The sequence below is a fragment of the Ixodes scapularis genome, unplaced genomic scaffold (genome assembly GCF_016920785.2).
Source record: "Ixodes scapularis isolate PalLabHiFi unplaced genomic scaffold, ASM1692078v2 PGA_scaffold7__128_contigs__length_106722199, whole genome shotgun sequence".
Taxonomy (NCBI): Eukaryota; Metazoa; Arthropoda; class Arachnida; order Ixodida; family Ixodidae; genus Ixodes; species Ixodes scapularis.
The window spans coordinates 5,313,268-5,336,025 of record NW_024609882.1 but is presented as its reverse complement, the minus strand read 5'-3'; the positions used below and the strand labels follow the sequence as shown (position 1 = coordinate 5,336,025).

The 22,758-nt window shown below is 46.0% G+C and overlaps 1 protein-coding gene across 1 annotated transcript in view; it reads left to right on the top strand.

Moving 5' to 3' along the window:
• The first annotated feature begins 4,123 nt into the window (after positions 1-4,123).
• The window catches only part of LOC8039982 (zinc transporter 2), a 47,549-nt gene continuing 28,914 nt past the window's right edge, over positions 4,124-22,758 (top strand). The window contains exons 1-3 of the mRNA XM_040207720.3: positions 4,124-4,554; positions 16,510-16,569; positions 18,154-18,295. Coding sequence (XP_040063654.2) covers positions 16,532-16,569; positions 18,154-18,295 — 180 coding nt within the window. The 5' untranslated portion in view covers positions 4,124-4,554; positions 16,510-16,531. The remainder of the gene's footprint in view (positions 4,555-16,509; positions 16,570-18,153; positions 18,296-22,758) is intronic.

Here is a 22,758-nt window from a genome sequence, read left to right as displayed (position 1 = left end):
AACTTCAAAATTGAAACACGTGGGCTTTAATATGTAATAATAATAGTAACGTTTCATTTTTCTTTAGTGCCCACAAACTGCTGTAACGCCTTTTGTGTGGTGCACTGTGAGTTCGTGTTCACAGCAACACTATTTAAAATACAAACAGGCGCAAAATTACACATCCATTTGTGAGGACAGAAATTCAAGTTGGTAGAGCAAATACAACCTTACACCAACTCTTGGTTGGCTAAAATAAACTTTTGCAAGGCCGACTTGGAACTAACAAAATCAAGAAAAATATCTACGTCACAATCGCATATAACATTAAAGGCAGGCTGCATACGACATAATGGCGATGATTAACAAATTCTAGTAGGATAAACTGTAAAAAAAATGGCGACTAGCTTTGGGGGGAACATGAAAGTCTATATTCATAAGTAAACTTTCAGTTTTAACAGTACAATGCATTACCTTATGAAGAAAACGAACGTCTCAAACAGCCCTCATCGTTGATAGCCTTTCAAGGCTAAACAAAGACAGCAACAAATCGTAACCAAAAAACAGTTTCCGACCAATGTATCGGTCATAAATAATTCGCATAAATTTCTTCTGCACACGCTCAATCATTTCAACTTGTGTTAAGGATAGTGAATTGCAGCTAATTGAACCGAATTCAAGTCCTGAGCGTATACAAGGCTACAGAAAAGACGCACTATACAGATAATGGTGAACTGAAAGAACTTGATAACTGAGGCGCCTGCAACAGACCGAATGAAAGAATAAATGCCTGCTTTTGACCGAAGTGGTCATTCTTCCCACGTTTCTTATTGTTGAACCAGTGATCTTAGAAACGTGCGCAGTAAATGATAGAGTACTATCAATATAGACTCCAAGGTCTCTTACCAGAGAAACACGATCTATCACGTTTGCCTCAAGCTCATAAGTGCAAAAGAAAACGTCCCACCTTCTCAATAAAAAAATAAAAATATAATTTAGTTTTTTTTTTGTTTTAACGATAATACGTTTTTTCTCACCACTCGGAAATTGCACCAATATCAGTTTGCAATAAATTACAATAAGTACAGTCTTCAACATTTAAAAGGAGTTCTATGTCGTCAGCAAAAAAGGACGTTCGATTGCTTTACCATAGCCTAACGCATGATACTATATCGTTTAGAAACAAAATAAACAACAGTGGTTCCGACGTCGAGTTCGCGCTAACAGCGTCCGACAGTGCACATAAATGCATGTACGAAGCCGTTTTAGCACCGTTTTTAATGCAAAAAATTTGAAAGAGAAACGCCTTAACTGACCGCCAATTTCTTCTGCCGGACTGAGAAATGTTCCAAGCTACCTAGTACGTACAAATTATTCGTGATATTTTCTTTATAATCGAGCGCAGGGAGAAAATACACTCACTTTTTCCCCATAGAAATGCATTACCGGAAGTCAGTTTTCGACTGGTTGCTGTTTGCTTCCATTTGCCACAGCATACTAGCGTCACCTGAACCTCTAGCGTACATTATAATAACTCTATGCCCAGATAACGGGTAGTTCTGAAACTTTGACTTCTAATCCAAACCGCTTGCGCTGTTTTCTTTTTTTTTTTTCGGGGACACGTTGTATATTTGTTTAACGTAAAGATAGGCAATTTTAGGCTAAACGGGTCGTCCCCCCTTTTCTTATTTCCGGAAACCATTTACAACACTCGCAACGGCCATGCAGTCTCGTATACAGACTGCGGGTGTTCACATACCGGACACTGCAATTTATAGGAACAAAAATAATGTAACCTTTAAAAGCGGTAACAATAGGCAACGTTTGAACGGCGCGTTATGGAAGCATTTGATTCGGCGTTTCCTAAAACAGGTTTGATGGAATGGCATTCGGTGAAACCTCGTGCTATAAAATGCCATGTCCCAGTTTCCACCCTTACAAATTAAATAGTGCAAGTACTGCAGATGGGACTGCCGAAGTGCATACAGCCTTCTCAATTGGTGTAGTAGAGAATAAGTTTTATTCGGTTCCACACGGAGGAGTCTTTAGTGCTGTTCGGGACAAGATGGATCAATCGGGAGAAATAGGGTTTCAAAATTCTGCAGGTGGCAACAGTGACCACTTTTTAGCGTTGTTGAAATTTTATCTGCGGTCGGCGGTTCTCAACTTAAACGATGAATTTTACGGGCGAGGGTTTTTGTATTAGTTCCTCAGTAGCCCTAGTTTTGCGTGATATTTTTTTAGCGTCCATGGACAAACGGGTATTGGAAGGCCTTAATCAGATGCGTGTGCTTAGAATTTTTAGATATGTAGACGATTTTCTAGGTTTTGTGGATGATCACTCGGGGATATGTCTTAATGATGTTACAAAGGTCGTCAAATTGTTTGATGCCATGTCGGACGAATTGAACTTCACCAGGAGCCTCCCAGGGACAAGCGCATTCAGTTTTTAGGTTTGCAGCTTACTTTTAGGGGTGATCACGTGTGCTGGTTGAGCAAACCGCGTTTAAGAAAGAACCTTTTGTTTTTTGATAGCATTCATTCTAAGCTGATAAAACGAGAAATTGCTCTCACTTGTCTTCGGGCTGCCCTGGCAAAAAGCTGCCATCGCTCAGACGACATCTTTGAGCTTCGTGTAGAAGACTGGACGGGCTACCCTGCCTGCTTGATTTCCAGCGTGTGCGAAAACCTCCTTCAAAATACCAAAATTAAAGGCAACAGATAAATCGCTCAGGGAAAAAAAGTTAAAAAAATATCAAAAGTTTAAGTGGTATTTTATTCACACAAGGCGTCGCTCCCCGCGCGAATACTGCTACAAACGCGCGCCAAACTTCAGCGGCGCGCACGCGGACCGCATACGGAGTCGTCGCCCTTTCTACCGCGGAACAAACAGAACAAGAAAAACAAATGACCCCCACTGTTGCAAACGTAAACTATGCGGTAGCCCGCTGAATCTGGCTGAAACTCGAAGACAAACAGGCAAAGAGGGACCCGCTGCTAGTGCATGATGCAAAACTATCGATAGTATCGATAGTTGTATAGAAATCTGACATTCGATAGTCAACTATAGTAAATCTATCGATAGCTCTATCGATAGTCGACTATCGCAAAAGTATCGATATTCGACAATTTATCGATAGTTTAGCATCACTACTAGCAGTTCATAAGAAATGGGGGGGGGGGGGGGGGGGGGAGAGAAGGGGACATCTTGCAGTACCATAGCCTATGGCTATGGCAGTACACAGCACGCGGTGCGGGTATGATCCTCGTTTAGAATTTACCAAATTTATTAAAAGACCAAATAACAAGCCTGAAAAAGGAATAGTGTAAGAGTATTCGATCAAATCCACGGTTGACAACTGCGCCAGCACGCCTTCGATTTTACTAAATGACGAGGAAGTTTCTTTTCTAAACAGTTTTGTGTAGACACGTTGTTGAACTGATACGAACGTTTTAAGCATTGTCGCGTGTCGCTCGCGTTTAAATGACAGCTTTTATCACGTTTATTGCATATCTTGCCAACCGATTAAATCATTTGGCAAGATATGCAAGAGCGTTTACGCGTGTGTGCCGGTTTGACTGACCCGATTAAATCGGTTGTTGAAACTTCGCGCCTCCGTGTCGTATGTGTCTCTTTCTCGTCTGTGTTTTTTGCGTTTTTAAGTCCTTCAAGTCAACGAACCAACTTTACTCTGTTTCACCTTATGATGTACCGCGGGAAATTCTACAAGCGCGAGCTCCTTGCTCTGGGGCACATATCGGCGGCACAAGCTCTCGTGACTTAAGAGCAGCTGCCAACGCTAGGAGTTCGCGCTTCTAGGCTTCGCTGCGGTACAACATAAGGTGAAACTAAGTATATAGCCCAATCAAATTTTTTGCGCGTGTTTTTGTTTCAATTATTTTGAAAATACAAGGAGTGTGCAGGCGAGATGGTGGAGGTATAGACTCAAAACTATCTGTTTTTGTCTCTACTTATACTCTTCGAACACTTTCGAACAGTAAGTAAAGACACAGTCTACCCCTAATCGTTCCACTCAGTGCCCGGCGGGCAGTTTGAGTGATGGCCTGGTGGATGAGCGCGCGCAGAAACAGCAAACGCCGTGACGTTTGCACGTTCGACGCTGCTCCATCGGACCCCTCGGCTAGAACCGTTCACTGCGCTCGGAATCCGTGAAACTGCGCCACAAACTTGCTCGAATTTTTCTTTCCATCGGTGCTAGTGAACAAGGGTCCACTAGCACTAATGGAAAGAAGTTGCTAATCTGGATAAGGATGACACGGCTCGGATGAAACCATGCAGTGACCGATTCCGCGGTCGCGATAGATAAGATGCATCGAAGACATCGCCGCTTTTATTGCTGCTTCTCTTTTTTTACTTCACGGCGGGCGCCCTTCGCGAGGCGAAGTTTGCGTTCTTGGGCCGGGTGCAACCGACCCGCGGTCTCGTGTGCACAGGGGGTTATCTGCCACTCGAACTGGTCACTCGTGAGCCGTTGTCGGAGACTGCGCCCAGGAATTTTTCGGCCGAGAACTCGGGGGAAATCAGCTCAAGAAAAGGCGGCTCCATTGAACCCGGTAAGCGTCCGTATCTGCGAGGCGGGAAAGACAATCCGCGATCCCGTACGATATCTCCGAGACGTCGTCTGCTTTCTCGGAGCTTCGGAGTCAAGCCCAGCCCGCGATTCGTCCGATCCGTGTTTTGCGATCAATACACGAACGCTTCGCTTAGAAGATATAACTTCTAGATCACGGTCTATTGTATAGTGACACTTGAATGCGATTGACTAAAGTGTTTGTGGATAGAACCTGTAGAATTTTATCCACAAGCACGATCCAACTAGCTCAGATTTAACCCGTCGTTGATCGAGGTGCTGAAGGATGCCTAATTTTAAAGCTTGGTACGAACTTCGATCTCAAGTGCTTCGTGGCCTGCTGTTTTCATTGCCGTGTTCTTTCAATTTTCACACATTTGATTGCCGAAATTCATTGTCCGAAGGTCAATTCATTAAACTAAGCTTCGATTTCTTTTCGGCGTTATGCTCTTTGTGTGCCTTTATTTTCTGGGAAACCCGCGGTAGAGTTGTCGCACTTCACCGCGTATCAGATGTGTGCCGTGTGGGCGAGAAGCGAGTGTCGAACGCATGCCTAACCGATTGCAGACGGCACTCTTTCGGTCCGATAGGCGATAAGAACTCGAGTGTTCTCTTGAACCGAATCTTTCCGCTCTATCATCAATACGCCGTAGAAAAAAGGCCCGCTTCTTTTTTCAAACATCATCACGAGTGGTGGGCTCGTGCAGCGTCACCCGCCTTGCGTCAGCGTCGCCAAACACGCCGAAGCTTGACCAGAATCGTCGCGAAGGGACAGACGCGTTCGTCTTGACGGCGCCGCGTGTTGGCGTCGTGCTCGTGGTCAGACGCTGAAAGGCGCGCTGGCTGCGTGGACCCACTGGTGATGACGTTTCAGGGGAAGAGGAGCAGGCCTTGTCTTCTAGGTGCTACTGCCTCCTACACTGTCTGCGGGCTGTCTGTCGTATCGTTAGTAGTGAGCCTTCGAATGTTTCGACTGCCTCGCCCTGGAGACCTGCAGCTGCTTTTCAGCCGACGTCGACGAACAGCAGGAGAGCGTTCCCCTCGCAGCGGCTAGCCTGACGGAGGCGCGACCGAGAACAATGATCTCGTGGACGGTTCCATTGTCGACGAGCGGTGCAGCTGGTTGGAGACACTTTCAAAACACCTGCGCAATGCTAATGCAACGAACAAAAGAAAAAGAAGATAGTCGTACGGTGACTGAATTTTTCTACGCCCCGCATGACTCCATTCAGTTCGATAAAGTCTGACACCGTTTGTTCGTCACGGAGGACAAAGTAACGTGGCAACTGGTGACTTTTGGAACATTTTGATATATGCTGGCAACGTATGGTAAGAACAAAGTTAGCAGCGTCCTTTATTTCGAAAGTCCTATTGGCGACTCCAGCGAAACCGACGCCGCGTAGCGGCAACGCCGAGAAGCTCAGGAGAGGAGGTCGTTTCGATTCTGTCGTCTGCTAGCGCTGCTTGGTTCAACAAACATCGTTTCCAGTAATTATTTTTATGTTTCCGCCATGTCATTCCTGCGCACTGACTAGAGGAAGGTTTCTGCCGTCCGTCAAAAAATCGCTTTGCTTTCATATGTAACACAGACTTTACGCTGCAGTGCAAGCAATTTATGGTGGTCCGGATTCTGAACGACGAAAACGACCCCCTTTTGTCCGCCATTTTGCCTGACCAGCGCGCCCCCTATAGTTTGCTGCAGTCGCGAATGATGCGTGACATGCAGCGTTTAAGGAATTTGTTTAAAAGACATAGAAGGGAAGACGCATGCGTCACGTGACACCAATTTACTCGCCAAACTTAGCGGGAAAACTGAGTTTGTGATGTCAATTTTCCCTCTAAATTTAACGGGGAAACGGCACTTCGTGTGTAGGTCATGTTCCCACGTTACTACGATTTCCCCGCTAAATTTAGCCGGGAATCCGGATTGGTGTTTAGGTCATGTGACGTCAATTTCGCCTGCTAAATTTAGCGGAACGCGCACGGACAGACGAATACAATTTGGGAAAAAAAGAAAAAAGGAGGGGTGCAACTTTTTTTTTTTTTATTTAAGCAATTTGTAGGGGAGGTTGCTTTGTGGAGCTAATCTGCAACTTGCTCGCACTCGAACTTGAGATTTGTCGAGCGTCTTTGCGAGAAATTTTAAAATAAATGAGCGCGTTCTCTCGGGGTGTCTTGCATTGGTGCCAGCTTGCAGCTGATACAGATTGATAGTGCGGCATCGAAGTTGTCGTTCGTAACTTGTTCGGGGCTTGCTGCACGAAAGAGATTTTTTATTGACCTTTTTTAGGTCGCTCCAGGACTCTCATTAAGATAGAGTGTGCAAACCCTGGCTCTGTAGAAGAAACGCAACAAAAAATATACATTTTAACTTTTTTGTAAAAAGGCTGGAACACGCGCGAGAAACCAACCGCAAGTCGCACATAATGCGAAACATGCGATAGTCTTTTCATGCTGTTTTTGAAAAGCGAGAATATTAACTGCGCGAAAATCGCAAATGTGGTTCGATAAATACCTACGCATGCAATACAAGTTGATTAATTCAAAACGCTGAAAAAGATTTTGTTTCTTTTCTTTTCTTCTTTTTTTTAGGGGGGAGGGGGGGGGGGGGAGATAGGAAATATTCACTTAAAAATTCCACAAGCGGGTCACGGGCATGTTCTAGCAGGCTCGGGATATTCCCCCTCTCCCAATGTCCTCGCTAAATGCCCTAATAAACGCCGGTTTTTCGTGGTTCCTTTACGACACAGAAAATTGACATTGAAATGAAACGCCAAACTTGTAGGAAATTATAAATCAAAATATGCGGAACTCCATGTTTTCGATATTTATATACAGATAAACCCTGAAAAATGAAACCCCCAAACCGAATTAAAAAAAAAAAAAAAAAAGGTTTGGGGCAGTTTTTGAAAAAGAAAATGTCAGGCTTCGCGGAATTTATTATTATTATTTTTTTTCTTATCTGGAACTTTTTTTTTGTCTTGACCCAGAACATTGAGCCCCCACTCAAGTGTGCGCGAGGCGGCTGCTTTCTTCGGACGGCCCTCATCTTCTTTTTCTTATCGGTATATCGCACCGGGACCTTTTTTTAAGTACCGCACTCGCCGCAAACAAACAAACAAAAAAAAAAGGAACGGCTGCCGGTGGGCTTTTCATTAGAGAGTTTTAGTAGATCGTTCCTATGACTCCGATAACGATACCCGATACTCCGCCACCGCCTCCCTTGTGCATGCATAGTAGAGTTTTAGTAGATCGTTCCCATGACTCCGATAACGATACCCGATACTCCGCCACCGCCTCCCTTGCGCATGCATAGTATCGTTATCGGGGCTATCGGAGGTATCGGAACGATCTACTAAAACTCTCTAATATCGTTATCGGGGCTATCGGGGGTATCGGAACGATCTACTAAAACTCTCTATTACTGAGTGGTTAGGAACGAGCGAGAGACCCGGTTGAACGCCTTCGACGCGTGTGTCTCTCAAAGTTCGGTTGCTTTTCTTCGCCGGTTTCCTCTCTCTTATTTTACTTCCAGATGTTATTAGAGCTACCGGAATCAACGACGGCGATCCCCCGGTCATCGGGACATCCTTGTTCGGCAATACGATGCACGGATAACAACCGAAAGCGCAGAATAGTATCAGAGGACCTCTGTTTCGCGCACGCATGCAGGGGCGGATGTATGGGTCAGGCCAAAGAGGGGCGGTAGGCATTCGGCTGGTGTGAGATAGGATGCTACGGTCAAAACGTTGCCCATATCTCTTTTGTTGGCCCAATAGTGTAACTTTACTTAAGTTAATTTATCCTAATGCTGGTATCTTGCAAAGGTAACGTTGACTTGACTTTATTAGCGAGTTTTAGTAGGCCGCGTTTCCCCCTCCGCTAAGCCCCTCCGCTACCCGAAACTCTACAGCCAAGGCCATCGGCGCGCAGGCGCAGTGGCGGTTTCTTCCTAGCGGAGGGTTAGCGGAGCGGGAAACACGGTCTACTAAAACTAGTTTTAGTAGACCGTGTTTCCCCCTCCGCTAACCCTCCGCTAGGAAGAAGGGGGAAACACGGTCTACTAAAACTCCCTATTAGGGAATTTTAGTAGACCGTGTTTCCCGCTCCGCTAACCCTCCGCTAGGAAGAAACCGCCACTGCGCCTGCGCGCCGATGGCCTTGGCTGTAGAGTTCCGGGTAGCGGAGGGGCTCAGCGGAGCGGGAAACACGGTCTACTAAAACTCGCTATAATCTACAACGTTTAGTTGAAGGCTCATTTCCGCCGCTGGGTGTTTCTGAAATTTGTCGAAAGGTTGGTTCTATCGGTTTTTCTTAATCGTGACCTCCTTCGTAATGGTAGAAAGCCGCGAACTTACGTTGACCATCACAACGGGACTGGGTTCTCGTTGTTTTGAACATCGGTGCATAACGTAGCTAATAAGAAAACTTCAATTTTTATTGCTGAAACATGCCCATGCATCTACTTCGAATCTTTGAATCATTGATCGACTCGCTCCGGCAATGGGCCCCTCTCGATTTCGATGTTTTTAGTTCTAGACAAAAGACACGCTCGTCGGCACGCAATCCTCATTTAAAACTTTTAGAAACATCTGCAAGCCGGAAGGAACTGCCATCGATCGTTTCCGTCAATGCTCTTATTTCGCGCGTCCTTGTTCGCATCATATTGAATCGTTGTGGACGACACAAAACGCCAAAAACATTCTCATTGTACTGTATCTACAACGACAAAAAATGAAAGAAAAATGGAAGGGAAACTCAATCATTTTAAACTGGTACAAAGGCAAAGGCATAGACGTGGGCGCATGGCTTTTAGATTTGCTTTCCTTCCGCGAGTGCTCGTGAAAGAAAGGCAAATCTGAAACGCAAACGTTTAACTATACCCCGTTTCATACTCATGAGACGCTAATACTCCGTCTCATACTCATCAGACGGAGTATTAGCGGCGAGATGTTTCCGTGGCGCCCTCGTATGGTTACCTCTTGTGACGTCATAACCTTGCGAACAACAACTTCGATGGCGTTTGTAATGAGCATGATGGAAGCTGGAAATCATCGCGTTGTGAAACCAACACTGCCAACACCGTCAAAATGGAAGTTCTTGCATTCCTCTAATCTTCGTCGATGAGAAATCCTTTGCTGACGTCATAGTCCGCATTCCGCCAATAGTGGAAGGCCGATCACAGCGACGCTGCTCACGGCTAAAATACAATGAAATCGACGAAAACAAAATGTCGCCATTGGTGACGTGCGCGACCGAAAGCGTCGCTGTGGTCTCCCTTCTAGGATTGGCCGAATGCTGACTCTGACGTCAGCAAAGGATTTATCATCGACGGAAATAAGAGGAATCTAAGAACTTTAATTTTGACGGCGTTGGCAGTGTTGCTTTGAGAGCGCAATGAATTCAAGCTTCCACCATGCTATTTACAAACACCATCGAACTTGTTGTTCGCAAGGTAATGACGTCACGAGAGGGAACCATAGGAAAGCGCTACCAAAACATCTCGCCGCTAATAGCCACAAACTTTCACGCGATTCTGAACAAAATAGAAAAATAAAAAAGTGGGACAAAATGGCCAGATGTCTCCACCCCAGGGTGCCTCAATGTCCTTCTGTTTAGGGTGATGCCAGCGTACATGAAGGCACCTTAGCGAAACTAACTTACACAAACACAAAAAGAAAAAGAAGAAAAGAACTGGTTTGGAGATTTCCGTTGTTATTTTCTTCCCTTTCTATCGTCCGATTCCGAAACTGAAAGTTCCAAGTTCGCCGGAAGCGCTGACCACGTGTCGCTTGTAAAGGTGACGGCTTCGTGACGTACAGATCGTCATGATCTCATACCTCCCCCGCCGACAAATAATCGTGAGCTACCGCCATCTATGAGCGACGGCGGCAACCAGAGAACCGGCAAGCTAATTGTCTGGTTGCCGCCGTCGCTCATACATGGCGGTAGCTGTCCAGAGTTTAGTGTCATCATTTGTTTGCTGACGGACACTATACTAGTGAAACTATCCCTTAACAGCTCCGCTGTAAACAAACAAAAGAATTAATTCACGTATTTTAATTAATTATTCCTCAGTCTGTGATGTTTTCGCTTCTCGAATATCCGCCGAGCTCGAGAGACATACGGTGAAGGCGGCATTCATTTAGCAGTAAAGACGCCTTTTCTAAGAATCTGCTTCGAATAAAACAATATCACTCTGTATACCAAACTCAAAAAACTATCTAGTAAAATCTTCGTTATTTTTATAACTTGAGTTTTTTTTTTGTTTTTTTTTTTTGTAACTGGTTTGTCGTGTAGACAGGTGTGGAGTTGACTTTGACGGATTTGCGCAAACATTAAGTTGCCACGTGAGGTAGTTTGTAATTGAATGATTTCAGGATTTGTATTGTCATTGTTAGCAAACTGCAGCACTTCCAAGTGCTGGGCATTAATGAGATGGTCCCAAACATGTTGAGGAATAGCGGGGGGATCGGTGGCCGAGTGTGCTAGTGCCAGACATGTACACGTTACCTAAAAAATAGTAAATAAATACCATTACTTGTTACTAGCTCAAAAAATGACTAAATATGTTACTCGTTACCGATACTCAAAAGGATTGAGTTACACGACCTCAAATGTAACGCGTTACCTTCCTCGTTACTTTGGCGACCAAATACACAACTGCTTTTGTTTCATAGTTAATTGTATTCTTTTCAGAAGTCGTCGCGCTTAAGCAGTAATAGTTGCCTCTCGAAGTTTTCTTTAGTTATGTTTCCCCGCTGGCTTGAAAACACGTCTCTGGCGACGGTGAAGAGTCGTTCTACTGACGCGCTCGGAGGAGCGACAGTGTTGCGTTTCAGAAAGAGGTGGTGAATCTGGGAATTCCCTTTCTCTGTTGTTCTCTCTGCTTTTAAAGTGCCACGTTGGCAATGGGTTTTGTGCCTTCCCGTGTTGGCAACCTCCGCTTTAGCATTCGATCTGTACACGATTCTAGATGGTTCAAATAAAGAACCTTATAATTATGTTCGCTGGGTGAAGCACATGTGCCCAGCTGCAGAGCTCGACTGACGTGTTCAGCGATAAACGTGGCTATACTGTCGTACTGTTCAGTTGTTTTTCGGGTTGCCCATCTGTCTTTGTCGCAATTGATCAGCACGCAGTTTAGAGTTCGAACGAGGCCATTTTAACGCTGTTGTACACGTATACTGCTCAAAACTAACGAAATACCGTTACTCGATACTTGGTCTTCAAAGTTACTAAGTACGTTGTTACTCGTTCCTTTTATAAAAAAAAAAAAAAAAAAATGTAACTAAATACGTTACTCGTTACCGAAAAAAGTAACTAGGTAGAAGTAACTCGTATACATATCTGGGTGAACCGTAGATCGGAGCACGTGGAGCGAAAGCAAGAAACGCTGGAGCTCATAGGTCGATCGCCTCCTCCCAGCGTTCGCTCTGCTAAAGTGGAAAAAGGCGGCAGGAGCTTCCACTTCGTTCTTAGGGAGTTATTATGACGTGGGTACAAACTTTTGGATGCGTTCCCCCCAAAAAGGGGTTTTCACATTGTTATAAAGAAACTGCACCAAGTTTTCGGGAAGGACGAACAGACGTTTTTCATGACGGGGGTTCAGGTCTGCTCCGTGGCGACTGACGCTCTTGTTGAGCTCGTGATGAGAGGACCAAGAACCGGGGCGACAAGCTTTTTTGTTTAGGGCATCCAAAAGCTTCTGACACGTCCCGGCGATTTGAGAAGTAGAGTGTGTACTACCTTTATTCTGTACGTTTTAAAATTTTTTTTTGATCAAAAACGATACGAGAGCTGTTTCAGCTAACCACCTAGTTAACAGAGAACAAAAGACGAATTTGAAGCGAAGATTAATGCGCTTACACAATACCTTCTCGTATTCCTCGAACAAAAAGAGCAAATAGATGTCTTTCAAACAAATCACTCAAAAGTGTTTTTCTTTTTCAATTATTATTGCGCGATTAAATGCCTTAAAATGTATTGTCCTGGCTCATGGAGCGTCAGTGTAAGGTCTAGATTTCACGAACGCAGAGCGAGCAGTAGGTGGACCGGAGGCAGCGATCGGGGGAAGTTCTGGCGGCTGCATCCGAAAGGCGCCGACGCCCGGGAGAACGACCGTTGCGAGGTTTGAATCCCAGTCTTTCGCCGAGTTGGAACACCTGCACTAAATTCTAACGTATTTACTCGAGAATGAGCGTAGCGACGCGGCGGCAATTTCGGCATAGTTCGTTCACTCTCGACGTAATGTCTCTCTCTCTAACCCCCTCTCTTGCCCAGTTAAATTGTGCAGGGTTCTCGCATAAACTTTAGCTGCTCCACTAAAAACTGCCTGTATCAGTATTTTACACCCTCCCCTCCAATGCCAGCTGCCGCGCAATGGAACAAGCGCGGGGCCGAAATGCCAGCGTCAACCGTATCCATCTGTCGTGCGATTCGCCCGTTCAAAATCCCCAGCACAACGTTTCCTTCTTGTCAACCACCGGGAAATTTTATATATGTGCAACGACAGTCTGAGCCTACGATTATTATTAGAGAGACTCCCTATTACACTTCCCTTCACCTCAAGTCCGGGCACAGCCGACGCTACGAGCCGATGGGGACCACTCCGCTTCGAAAACGCAATGTCATGGTGTTCGTCGTGTTCACACCTTATAAATGCTGCAATCCGATTGGTTGCGGATCGATAATGAGATGCACGACGATGCCCTGCGTTTCTTAAAGGGGTCCTGAAATCCTATTTAAGCGTCTACCCTTTTTTTTTTTTTTTGCGGTTTCCACGTCTCTTGTGGTTCGGGCAACCCAGCGGGCACGGAGAGAGTCACTAATAGCATCTTCGATCAACTCGCACCGGAATCGCCCTGAAACCAGCACAGTGCACAGCGCTCCTCGGTCGTGCAGCGCGATGTCGGTGCAACATCGAGGACAAACTGCGCCGCGCCGGCGCACCGCGGCGAGCTCCACCTTGCGTCACTTCGCGTTTTGTTCGTTTTTGCTTGCGTAGGTCAGCGCACAATGCCCGTCTGCTGTCAATTTCTTCTATTGTTTTACTCGCGGATTTGACGGTCCCACAGAAATAAACATCGTGGACGTGACTGTCGATGGGGTCACGAAATGGGTGACAATTCCACATGTATATGTTGGCCATCCATTAATGGTTCAAGAAAACGAAACACCAGATAATAGCCGTACCTCGCTGTCATCGAAACGCCTCGCGCCGCTTTCCACGAAGTTCGTGCTTTTCGGGCGCTCCTTGCCACTGCAGCAATCGCCCATAATCGCGGCGATGGTGGGAAGCTCGTCGTCTCGACGTCAGAAGACCCGAGGAAATCATCAAGTGCAGCTGCGAGGCGTGTTCGTTTTTGCAAGATCGCCATCTCGATAGTCTGCGCGTCTGCTACTCCCGCCATCTTCTCGATTCCCGCTGATGGGACTGCCCCCCGGCGCACCGCCGATTTTCTTGGTGCGCGTCGGGGCAACGAAAAGCCGCACCGGGAGGGTGCGCTTCGTTGATCGAGGACGTCCGGTGCGCACCGGTGCACTTGATCGAAGATGAAGGGGCGCACCTCAGTGCCCCGGTGCGCACCGGTGCGGATGATCGAGGATGCTATACACGTTTGCAAGTCCGGTCTCAGGGTGCCGCCATCTTGCTCAGTGGGGTGCGCTCCTGGGCACGGCCATAATCTGATTACGACGCCTTAGCAAGGCTTCGTAATCGGATTATGTCGCGTCCACGCGCACCCCAGCCCAGCAAGATGGCAGCGACCTGAAGCCGGACTTGCAAACATGTATAAATGTCAGTGCGTCATATTTTAACCGGACGACGCGGAAACAACCTCCTCCTCCTACGGGGGCGCCCCGTGGTGCCAAACGCGCGCGACATGTGACGAAATCGTGACGTCGTCGGTCCCGGACCGCAGCCCACGCCACGATCCGAGTGAGCGAATGGAACGGCGCCAAAACTGCGTCGTCAGAGAGCGCGCTGTCTTCCGGAGGTTCGCTATCACGTTTACAGCGGAAGTCGTCTCAGGGATAACGTATAGAGACCCTGCTAATTTTTCTGTCTCGTATTTCGCTCAGTTTCTGCTGTACTGTTCACAAGAAAATGACAACGCGTATTAAGAAAAAGCAAGCAGCATGACGCTGCAATATTGCTCCATGGACGCGCGCGCCAGGCGCGCGTGCAGGAAAGCCTGCAGGCCATGCTGCGAGTGGCGAGCTTCCTCGCATGGCTCATGTCGAACCAACGAAAGAGTGTCTGAAAAGATTTTAGTGAAAGCTTCCACCAGCCTTCGCTGAACCCATCTTTCCACAATTTGAGTGAAAGCTTCCACCACTTTCCACAATTTTAGTGAAAACCCCATAATATAAGCTTCGCCTCTAGCTACGCCACTGAGGTACATTTGTTTGGATTGAATTACAATTGTTTGAATTGAATTTGAATTACAAGGGAATATGGGACCTTGTAATTCGAAGCGGCACGAGCCTTGTCAGCCTTGGTTTCGAGTTTGTCTTTTCGTGGCGACGTGAAACCCAAGATGACGATCATGCAAGGCCCATTTCCCTATTAAAACGCGAATAAACGTTTTAATACACGGCCCTTCTTTTTAGCACCCCGAGAAGAAAAAAAAATCGCGCGCAATATTTTATGTTGTTTTTAATATAGCAATAGGGCAGCACACGAGCATAATTTTAGGTTTTAAAGAACGCTTATTAGGGCATCTGGAATGATCCATTCACGTAAAAAGGAGGTCCCGTAAACTTCTTTATTGCTCCCTTTGAAACGCCAGTGTGCCGAAGGGCGGTGGAATTTTATCTGTTCGTTCACTAGGTCGGCTGTCGGCTATACACCACGTGATCACGCTCGCTGCGCATAATCACGCGCATGAAGTGGGGTAGAATTCAAATGAAAAAGGCGAGTGATTGATTGGCTCGGAGAACACGTATACTATATCCACCACCCTGTCACCGTATATACATGAAAGGAGCGTAACCGGTACGTGTTGCCGTTCTATTTTCCTACGAGGAGCGCGTGCTCGTCAGCGTCTTGGGCAGGGGTTGCGTTGACGTCAACGCAGAGCTCTGATTGGCCACGATTGAAAGGATAGTGCGTAGACCTCAATGCAGCTAGCATTGAGATCTACGCACTGTCCTTTCAAGCAGAGCTTATCGTTCTGACGTCAACGTGTAACTTCTGTGCGAGAAGCAGGCACGGCGCAAGCGCATACCGCCAAGTTCTAGCAGACGATTAAAAGACAAACTTGCACTCTGTATTACCCTCTCAACAAACACCGCCCTTAACAACATTTAAAGAAAAGGGGAAAAGGGGGATTTGGGGGGGGGGGGGGGGGGCATATTTTTGTACGCGAGATCGGTTATCGTGTTTACACATGTAATATGCAGTGGGAAAAAAAAAATGTTGCAACGCTTCCTACAACAATGCTTTGCGCGATCTGGATTCGTCTGGATTGAGCTACTATGGTGGAGGAGGCTTTGGAAAACTACAGAATTACCATACGGACACCCGCCCACGCTTGAAACCTTACCACACCCTCTGACATATGAATTTCGTTTGTTACACGTCGTACAGAGCGAACTAGCGAGCAGTACGTGTATGTATCGTAACAATAAAATAAAAAAAAAAGAGAAAAAAAAAGGGGGTGAACAAATGGGTTATGGGCACAGATCTACAGGTTGCCGCAGCTGTGGTTTCGGGAACAACTCGTATATTTTCCTGTCGAATTCTCTCGGTAAGTATACTCGTGTACCACCTCCCCATTGAATACTTGTCCTCTAGTTTGCAGATGTCGCGCAAAGTGTATGCCTTGCCTTTGCACGGGCGAGTTGCGGGGGATAATTGAACCCTGGGAACGAAGCGTGCGAGAGTGTGTCGTTGCAATGGGATTTGTTCGAAGACGCTCCGATTGTTTTGCAGATTCTTCGTCGGTTGCCTGGTCATGCCCAAGATCGACGTGGACTGCGAACAAGCGCTTCTGTGAGTGCCAAACTTCTCTCAAATATACGGGATGTTTCCGAGCGCTCTTATAGGGAGTATTCACTGTCGGCCATATCTGTGTGCGCGACTGCTGAGCGCGCGCTGACGGCAAGGTTCTGCAGTTCTTTCGCAACGTGCATTCCGCACCATCAAGATTGGCGGTCTTAGCAGGCTATCAATGTGTGCTCGTTCTGAGCATGCGCTCTAAACATCGCCTTCAAATATGGCGTCCAGTGAATAGCCCCTATAGAGTGTAAGAAAAATTGGCATAAAATAAAACCAATTGCTGAGTGCAATTTTTTTACAAGAGGGGTATTTAGATGAAGTATTTCCTATATTTATATTTTATCAGTATAAATTACAAAAAAAAAAGCAATTTTTTTTTTTATGCACAGGGAGAGAAACGGCAGTAAACGCGTGGTTGGCGCTGCTACTGACAGATCAACCAAAATGGCGACCATAGGGGAGCTTGGCACTATTTTCCCAGGGTCCAGTGATATTAGTCACCACCAGTACGCTCAAATGTAAAGTGAAAAAAAAAAAAAAAAGAAAAATGCCAAGAATTTTGCACAGCTCCGATCAGTGCGATGACGGCAAAGGCTCCCTCGACGCATCCCGGTGGCGGTGGCGTAGCCAAACTGACATATGAGATCGGTCCACATTCTATCCATTTACGTATACATAAATACACCCTTCGGCATAAACAACGTAGTACTTTTTAAAATATGTTTTGTTACTCGTATGGGGCTGCAGCTTCAATAGCAGGTGCACGAGGCTGTCGTTTGTTTTTTGCCCCTCTCATTGAAGCGGTAATTACCTGATGGCTGACGCATGTGGCGTTTAGCTTTGAATTGCCGCTTTCATATATTGTTTTTCTCAGAAAAAGCAACAACAACAACGCGGTTAATTTTTTTTTCTTTAAAGAACGAGGAGAAATAAACGGGGGTTCCCACTCTAGTTCATTTTGATTTTTTTCGTTATAAAACATGAGTCTCGGGAAAATATGATTAGTAATATTTTTATTCTTAAAAAAATAAAAGAAAATAAAAGCAAATAATAAAACTTTTTTTTTTTTCGTCATCGTTGTCGTTTAAAAATGAAAAAATTCTTGTTTGCTTCTCTCATATTTTCCTTATTTTGATCCTTCTAATGTTTCCTTGAGGTTGATCAGTCTTCGACGCTCTATTTGTTCAACTTCATTCTCCCGTTCCACAAAGGGACTTCTGGCAGTTGCCATCGTAGCAGGAGTAAACATTGGACCCAGGATCCCTGAACTCTGCAGCGCGAGCTTTACAGTCCACGAGCTAAGAACTTGCGCAAACTCACACACTCGGCCATCGATTCCTCACATATACGGCCTTCTTGTAAACAATGGAACGGTTTTAGTGAAAGCGAAGAAGACGAGGAGGTTGTGCGTGGGGGGAGCTTGCGTCACCCAGGGATGGGTTAGGCGTTTGGGGGCCGCACCCGGCGTCGCTGCCGAGGTCTCATGACCTCGGCCGACGAGACCCTGTGGCTGCTAGGCGCCCAGCCGGCCCTCCGGGCTCCGGGTGCGGGGAATCACCGGTACCTGATGCTTCGCAGGAAGACCTCGGCGGTCGCCGGCAAGCGGTACGAGTCTATCGTGAACGCCGGCTCGTCGCTCATCTACTGCTCAGCCCAGGGAGACCCCGATGACCCGCTGCCGTCCGGGCTGCACCTGGTGCCCAGGAACTCCGTGTCACAGGTACACAATTTTGCGGCACTCCAACAGTTGTAAATAAAAAGTACTATTCACAACGCCATATCCGAGTGCGTTGTTCACCGCGCGTGCTCAGAAGGAGCACACACTTATAAGGAGGATTCACAGGCGGCCATAGCTGTGTGCGCGACTGCTGAGTACGTGCTGACGGCGAGATTTCACAGTTCTTTTGCAACGTGCATATAATATTGGTGACGTGCATGATCGAAAGCGTCGCTGTGGTCGGCCTTCCACGATTGGCCGAATGCTGACTATGACGTCAGAAAAGGATTTCTCACTGACGGAAATAAGATTGATGTAAGGAACCTCAACCTTGACGGTTTTTGCAGTGCTGGTTTCAGAGCGCTATAATTTCCAGCATCTACCATGGTCATTACAAACACCATCGACCTTGTTGTTAGCAAGGTAATGACGTCACGAGAGGGAACCGTAGCAGGGCGCCACCAAAACATCTTGCCGTTAATAGTTGTAGCTAGGGTATACTTGGCTGTTGGCAATATTTGTGGTTTAGGACAGTTAAGTTTGACCTCAGTCATAATTAACTGCGGTTAAGTGCTCCCGTGTAACTACGGTATTGACAGCCTGCGAGGGATATTCACTGGACTCTATAGATTTGAGGGCGCTGTTTAGAGCGCACGCTTAGAACGAGCTCGCAATAAAAGGATTGTCTGGTGATATCCGGAAGTTTTTAAATTTTTTTGCGCTGGTCACGTACAGAGGGCCTAAATATGGTCAGATATGATATTTATTTCATTAAAAGACGCCCCAATATTCGGTAAATCAATTATGAACATCAATACGAAACTTCACGCCACATTTCGGAGGTATGCATGGCTGGTTATGTCTTGACGTCACATCAGCCATGGTAACGTTAGAGTTGCGGGCGTTGACTTGTTCCCGGTTTCGATCAACATGATTGATGGTGCAAACAAACAAATATCATCGTCGAAGAATTGAGCTTCTCTCAACACCGTATCTCTTGTCTTTCTTAGAACGAAGTTATTTTTCTGACAACACTCAAGAGCTGTCGTGGCTCTTTTTGCACGACGTTACGTCAGAGCTTCCGCTGTTGCCAACGGAAACGTCGTGTGTTTTGCAGGTGCAATCCGAGCAGTTGGGCTGTTTCAAATTGAATTACGTGTGCGACGGAGGATTGAAGATGCGAATATTGTGCGGATGATATTTCCTAAAAGCAATGACAATATAATTTAATTGTTTTCTGAAAGACAACATTTTACCGGCTGCCAAGACCGGCAATCTTGATTGTGTGGGATGCACGTTGCAAAAGAACGGTGGAAACTCACCGTCAGCACGTACTCAGCAGTCGCGCACACAGCTATGGCCGCCTGTGAATCCTCCTTATAAGTGTGTGCTCCTTCTGAGCACGCGCGGTGAACAACGCACTCGGATATGGCGTCCAGTGCACCCCCTAAATCAAAAGGACAAGGGGTGAAGGACAAAGGGTGCGTCGCTGTCCTTAAGCTTGAGTAATAGGCCTAGTCGTTTTCAAAGGGCAAGTGAAAAGGGACCATGAAACGATTTGAGCCTATAGTCGGTGACAGGTCAAGAACGAAGTGAAAGCTCCGCCCACCTCTTTGCACTTTAGCGGAGCGAACGCTGGAGAGAAGGCGACCTCCTCTCCGGCGTTCCCTCTGTTAAAGTGGAAAGATGTGGGCGGAGCTTCCACTTCGTTCTTGACCTGTCACCGACTATAGTTTGTACTCTTCGCTATGAGTAGTCGCTTGCCGGTGCTTGAACACGAAGGGGAGCGCGCCGGTAAAGTGTCCCTTTAATTCGACATGTCTCCTCCTCTCACCGACATTAACGTCTCTTGAGTCCTGATGTTTGCTGCCATGAATAGGGCCGTTGTTGCTGCTGCGTCATAAAACCCGCAATCGTCTCATGCCGACGCATGAAGTTCGCTCGGTGCTTTATTGAGAGCTCGTCACCCCACGCTCACATTGCACTCTGTGCACGATGACGGCGCAATCCGAAGTCCAAGGAATCGCGTACGCACCTATCCTATTTCCTGTCAAACATCGGCTCGCGAAACCTCCTCTATGTCGAATCACGTTCCTCTCCGAGATTCCTCGAAGAATGCAGGAGCGGCACAAGGTTAGCGGAGTGCCTTTGCAATCGGGTTTCAACGCAGAATGACGGTGAGTATACGATCCGCGCCTGTTGTCATTGGCCCCTTGGAGTGTCGGCGTTCGCCGTGTCGATATTCGCAGGATACCAAATTTTTCCGAGTCGGGGAGGTAGCCGAATCTTGGCTAAAATGATCTGGCAAACCTGGTTCATTTATAAATCGCGGTCGGGGCGGCCGGACCGTGTACCTGGGGCAGGTACTGCTTCAGATCACCGCAGACCTTCAGGACATATCGCGTGAACGGGCAAGATAGCTTCGTGGGTGCCATGATTACCGCCGAATGTTCTATTACCAGTTTGCCTGAGTACAGCATATTTTATGTTTGATACTTAATCTGGAGGGATGTTAGGAATATTTGTGTGGGAGGTGTTTCCCCGGTGAACTCTCGGGTATACATATCGTCTGCGGCAATTCTTATCACCCGCTGGTTGAGTGTCCGTCTTGGAGAGCTATGGGTTTTGAAAATGGGAGGCCTTTGAGATGGCTAGCTAAATGTCAAGATGAGCTTTTGTTTGTTTTGTTTTCAATTCGGGGGTTAAAAAGGGTCCGCCAGAAATCTGGGCCATTATAATTCGGATCAGAGAGGTTGGAGTCTGAGATATAAATACTAGGTAAAGCATTTGCTGCATGTTGTGGAAGGTCCATGATGTTTTCCTCTTTAAAAGGATACTCCGGTGTTTTATCCATGGTTCCACGATTTGCCTGAAAATTTACGTAACACACCAATGAACATCGTGGAAATAGTATCCCAAGTATTTGGACAATATTTTTTTTTTTTTTTTTGCCATGTTATTGAATTGTCACTTTTTTACTGGCAACCACGAATAAAGGGGCTCCAGCGGCAGGCAGGGGTTCACGTTTTGAACTGTGCGATTCGTCCCCAAGTGATTACAAGCGGTTTCAGGGTGCCAAGTGAATGCTTTGTAAGCTCGCCCCAGCACCCGCGCAGTAGCGCGAAACAAACGCTCGGCATACTCCATTTTTAAGAGTACCTGCTCCACTGGCAAGGCTGCCTCACTGACGCCACGGTACTGCAAAGCGCTGGTGTATTTGAATGTTGGTTTTGGCATCATTTTTATTTGCCGATATCGCAACTTTTTTTTTTTTTATTTCACGACACTAAGGAGCATATCGAAAAGGGTAAAGGCCAGGTATTCAGGAAATATAATTAATTGGGGTAGCCCAAAAAATCACTGCTGTACCCTTTTAAAGATACACCCCCCCCCCCCCCCAAAAAAAAAAAGTTTTAATTTTTTTTTTATTAGGCGATTCATTATGCTGTCAGAAGACTACCCAATCAAAATTTTGCAACAGTGTCACGTATATTTTTAATAAAGTAAAAAAACGCAACTGCTCGAAATCCACACCGAAACTGGACTGAAGAGAAAGACGAAATGTAGAGGAGAAAAATACCGGAAATCACGTAACTGTGCAAACTTTTTTTTAAATCAACGTTTTTGCAGTTTTTTAGAAGCCACAAAAATTGGTATCGTATTTTTGTCCATTTCTAGCATTGAGTGTGTGCCTCCGATGACTCACGACTTTGATTATCTTTAGTGGTTGTGTCTAGACCATAGAAAACGGCACGCGACCATGGAGGAGAGAGTGAGCACGACTCAAACCGGCCAGTTTTTTATCAGCGGTTTTCGGGCAGAAAGAAAACGAATTTCGAGCCGCAAATTGTGTGCTAGGTAGTTGGGTTCTCATAATTCATGCTCAAATAAAAACATTGGCGAGCATAAATACCCTGTCAGTGTCTCTTTGACAGGGGTCAAAATCTGTGCGCAGGTTGACATTGCAAACATTACACAGCCGAATCCCAGTATTGGACACAATTTACGAGTTGATTTTTATCGTAATTCGCATCCATACCCAAGCGAAAAGTTCCGTTGTTGTTCAGTTCAGTTCAAATAAGTTGAATTTTATTTACTCCAATTCATGTCGAGAAAGACGGGACAAAAAGCTACTCAATGTAGCTTAAAACGTTTCTGCCTCTATACAGACTTTGACAAAATTCTGAAAACATACACAAGTCAAAAATTGACAAAGAAGATAACAAATATAACACAATATATACACACATATATGTTCCACTGTATTTCTTTCGAATATATTTGTTTTTGTTTTATTCTTGACATATTGTTTTTATCTGAATATTCTGTTTAATAAGTTCGCTAAGGGTGGATGGTACAACATGCTGAAGCATTTGCAATCCGTACGTGATTAGTTCTTGAATAAGGCACTCTCCACTACTCTGAACAACGTATATGATAAAACACGGAGTTTGGAACAAGTGATA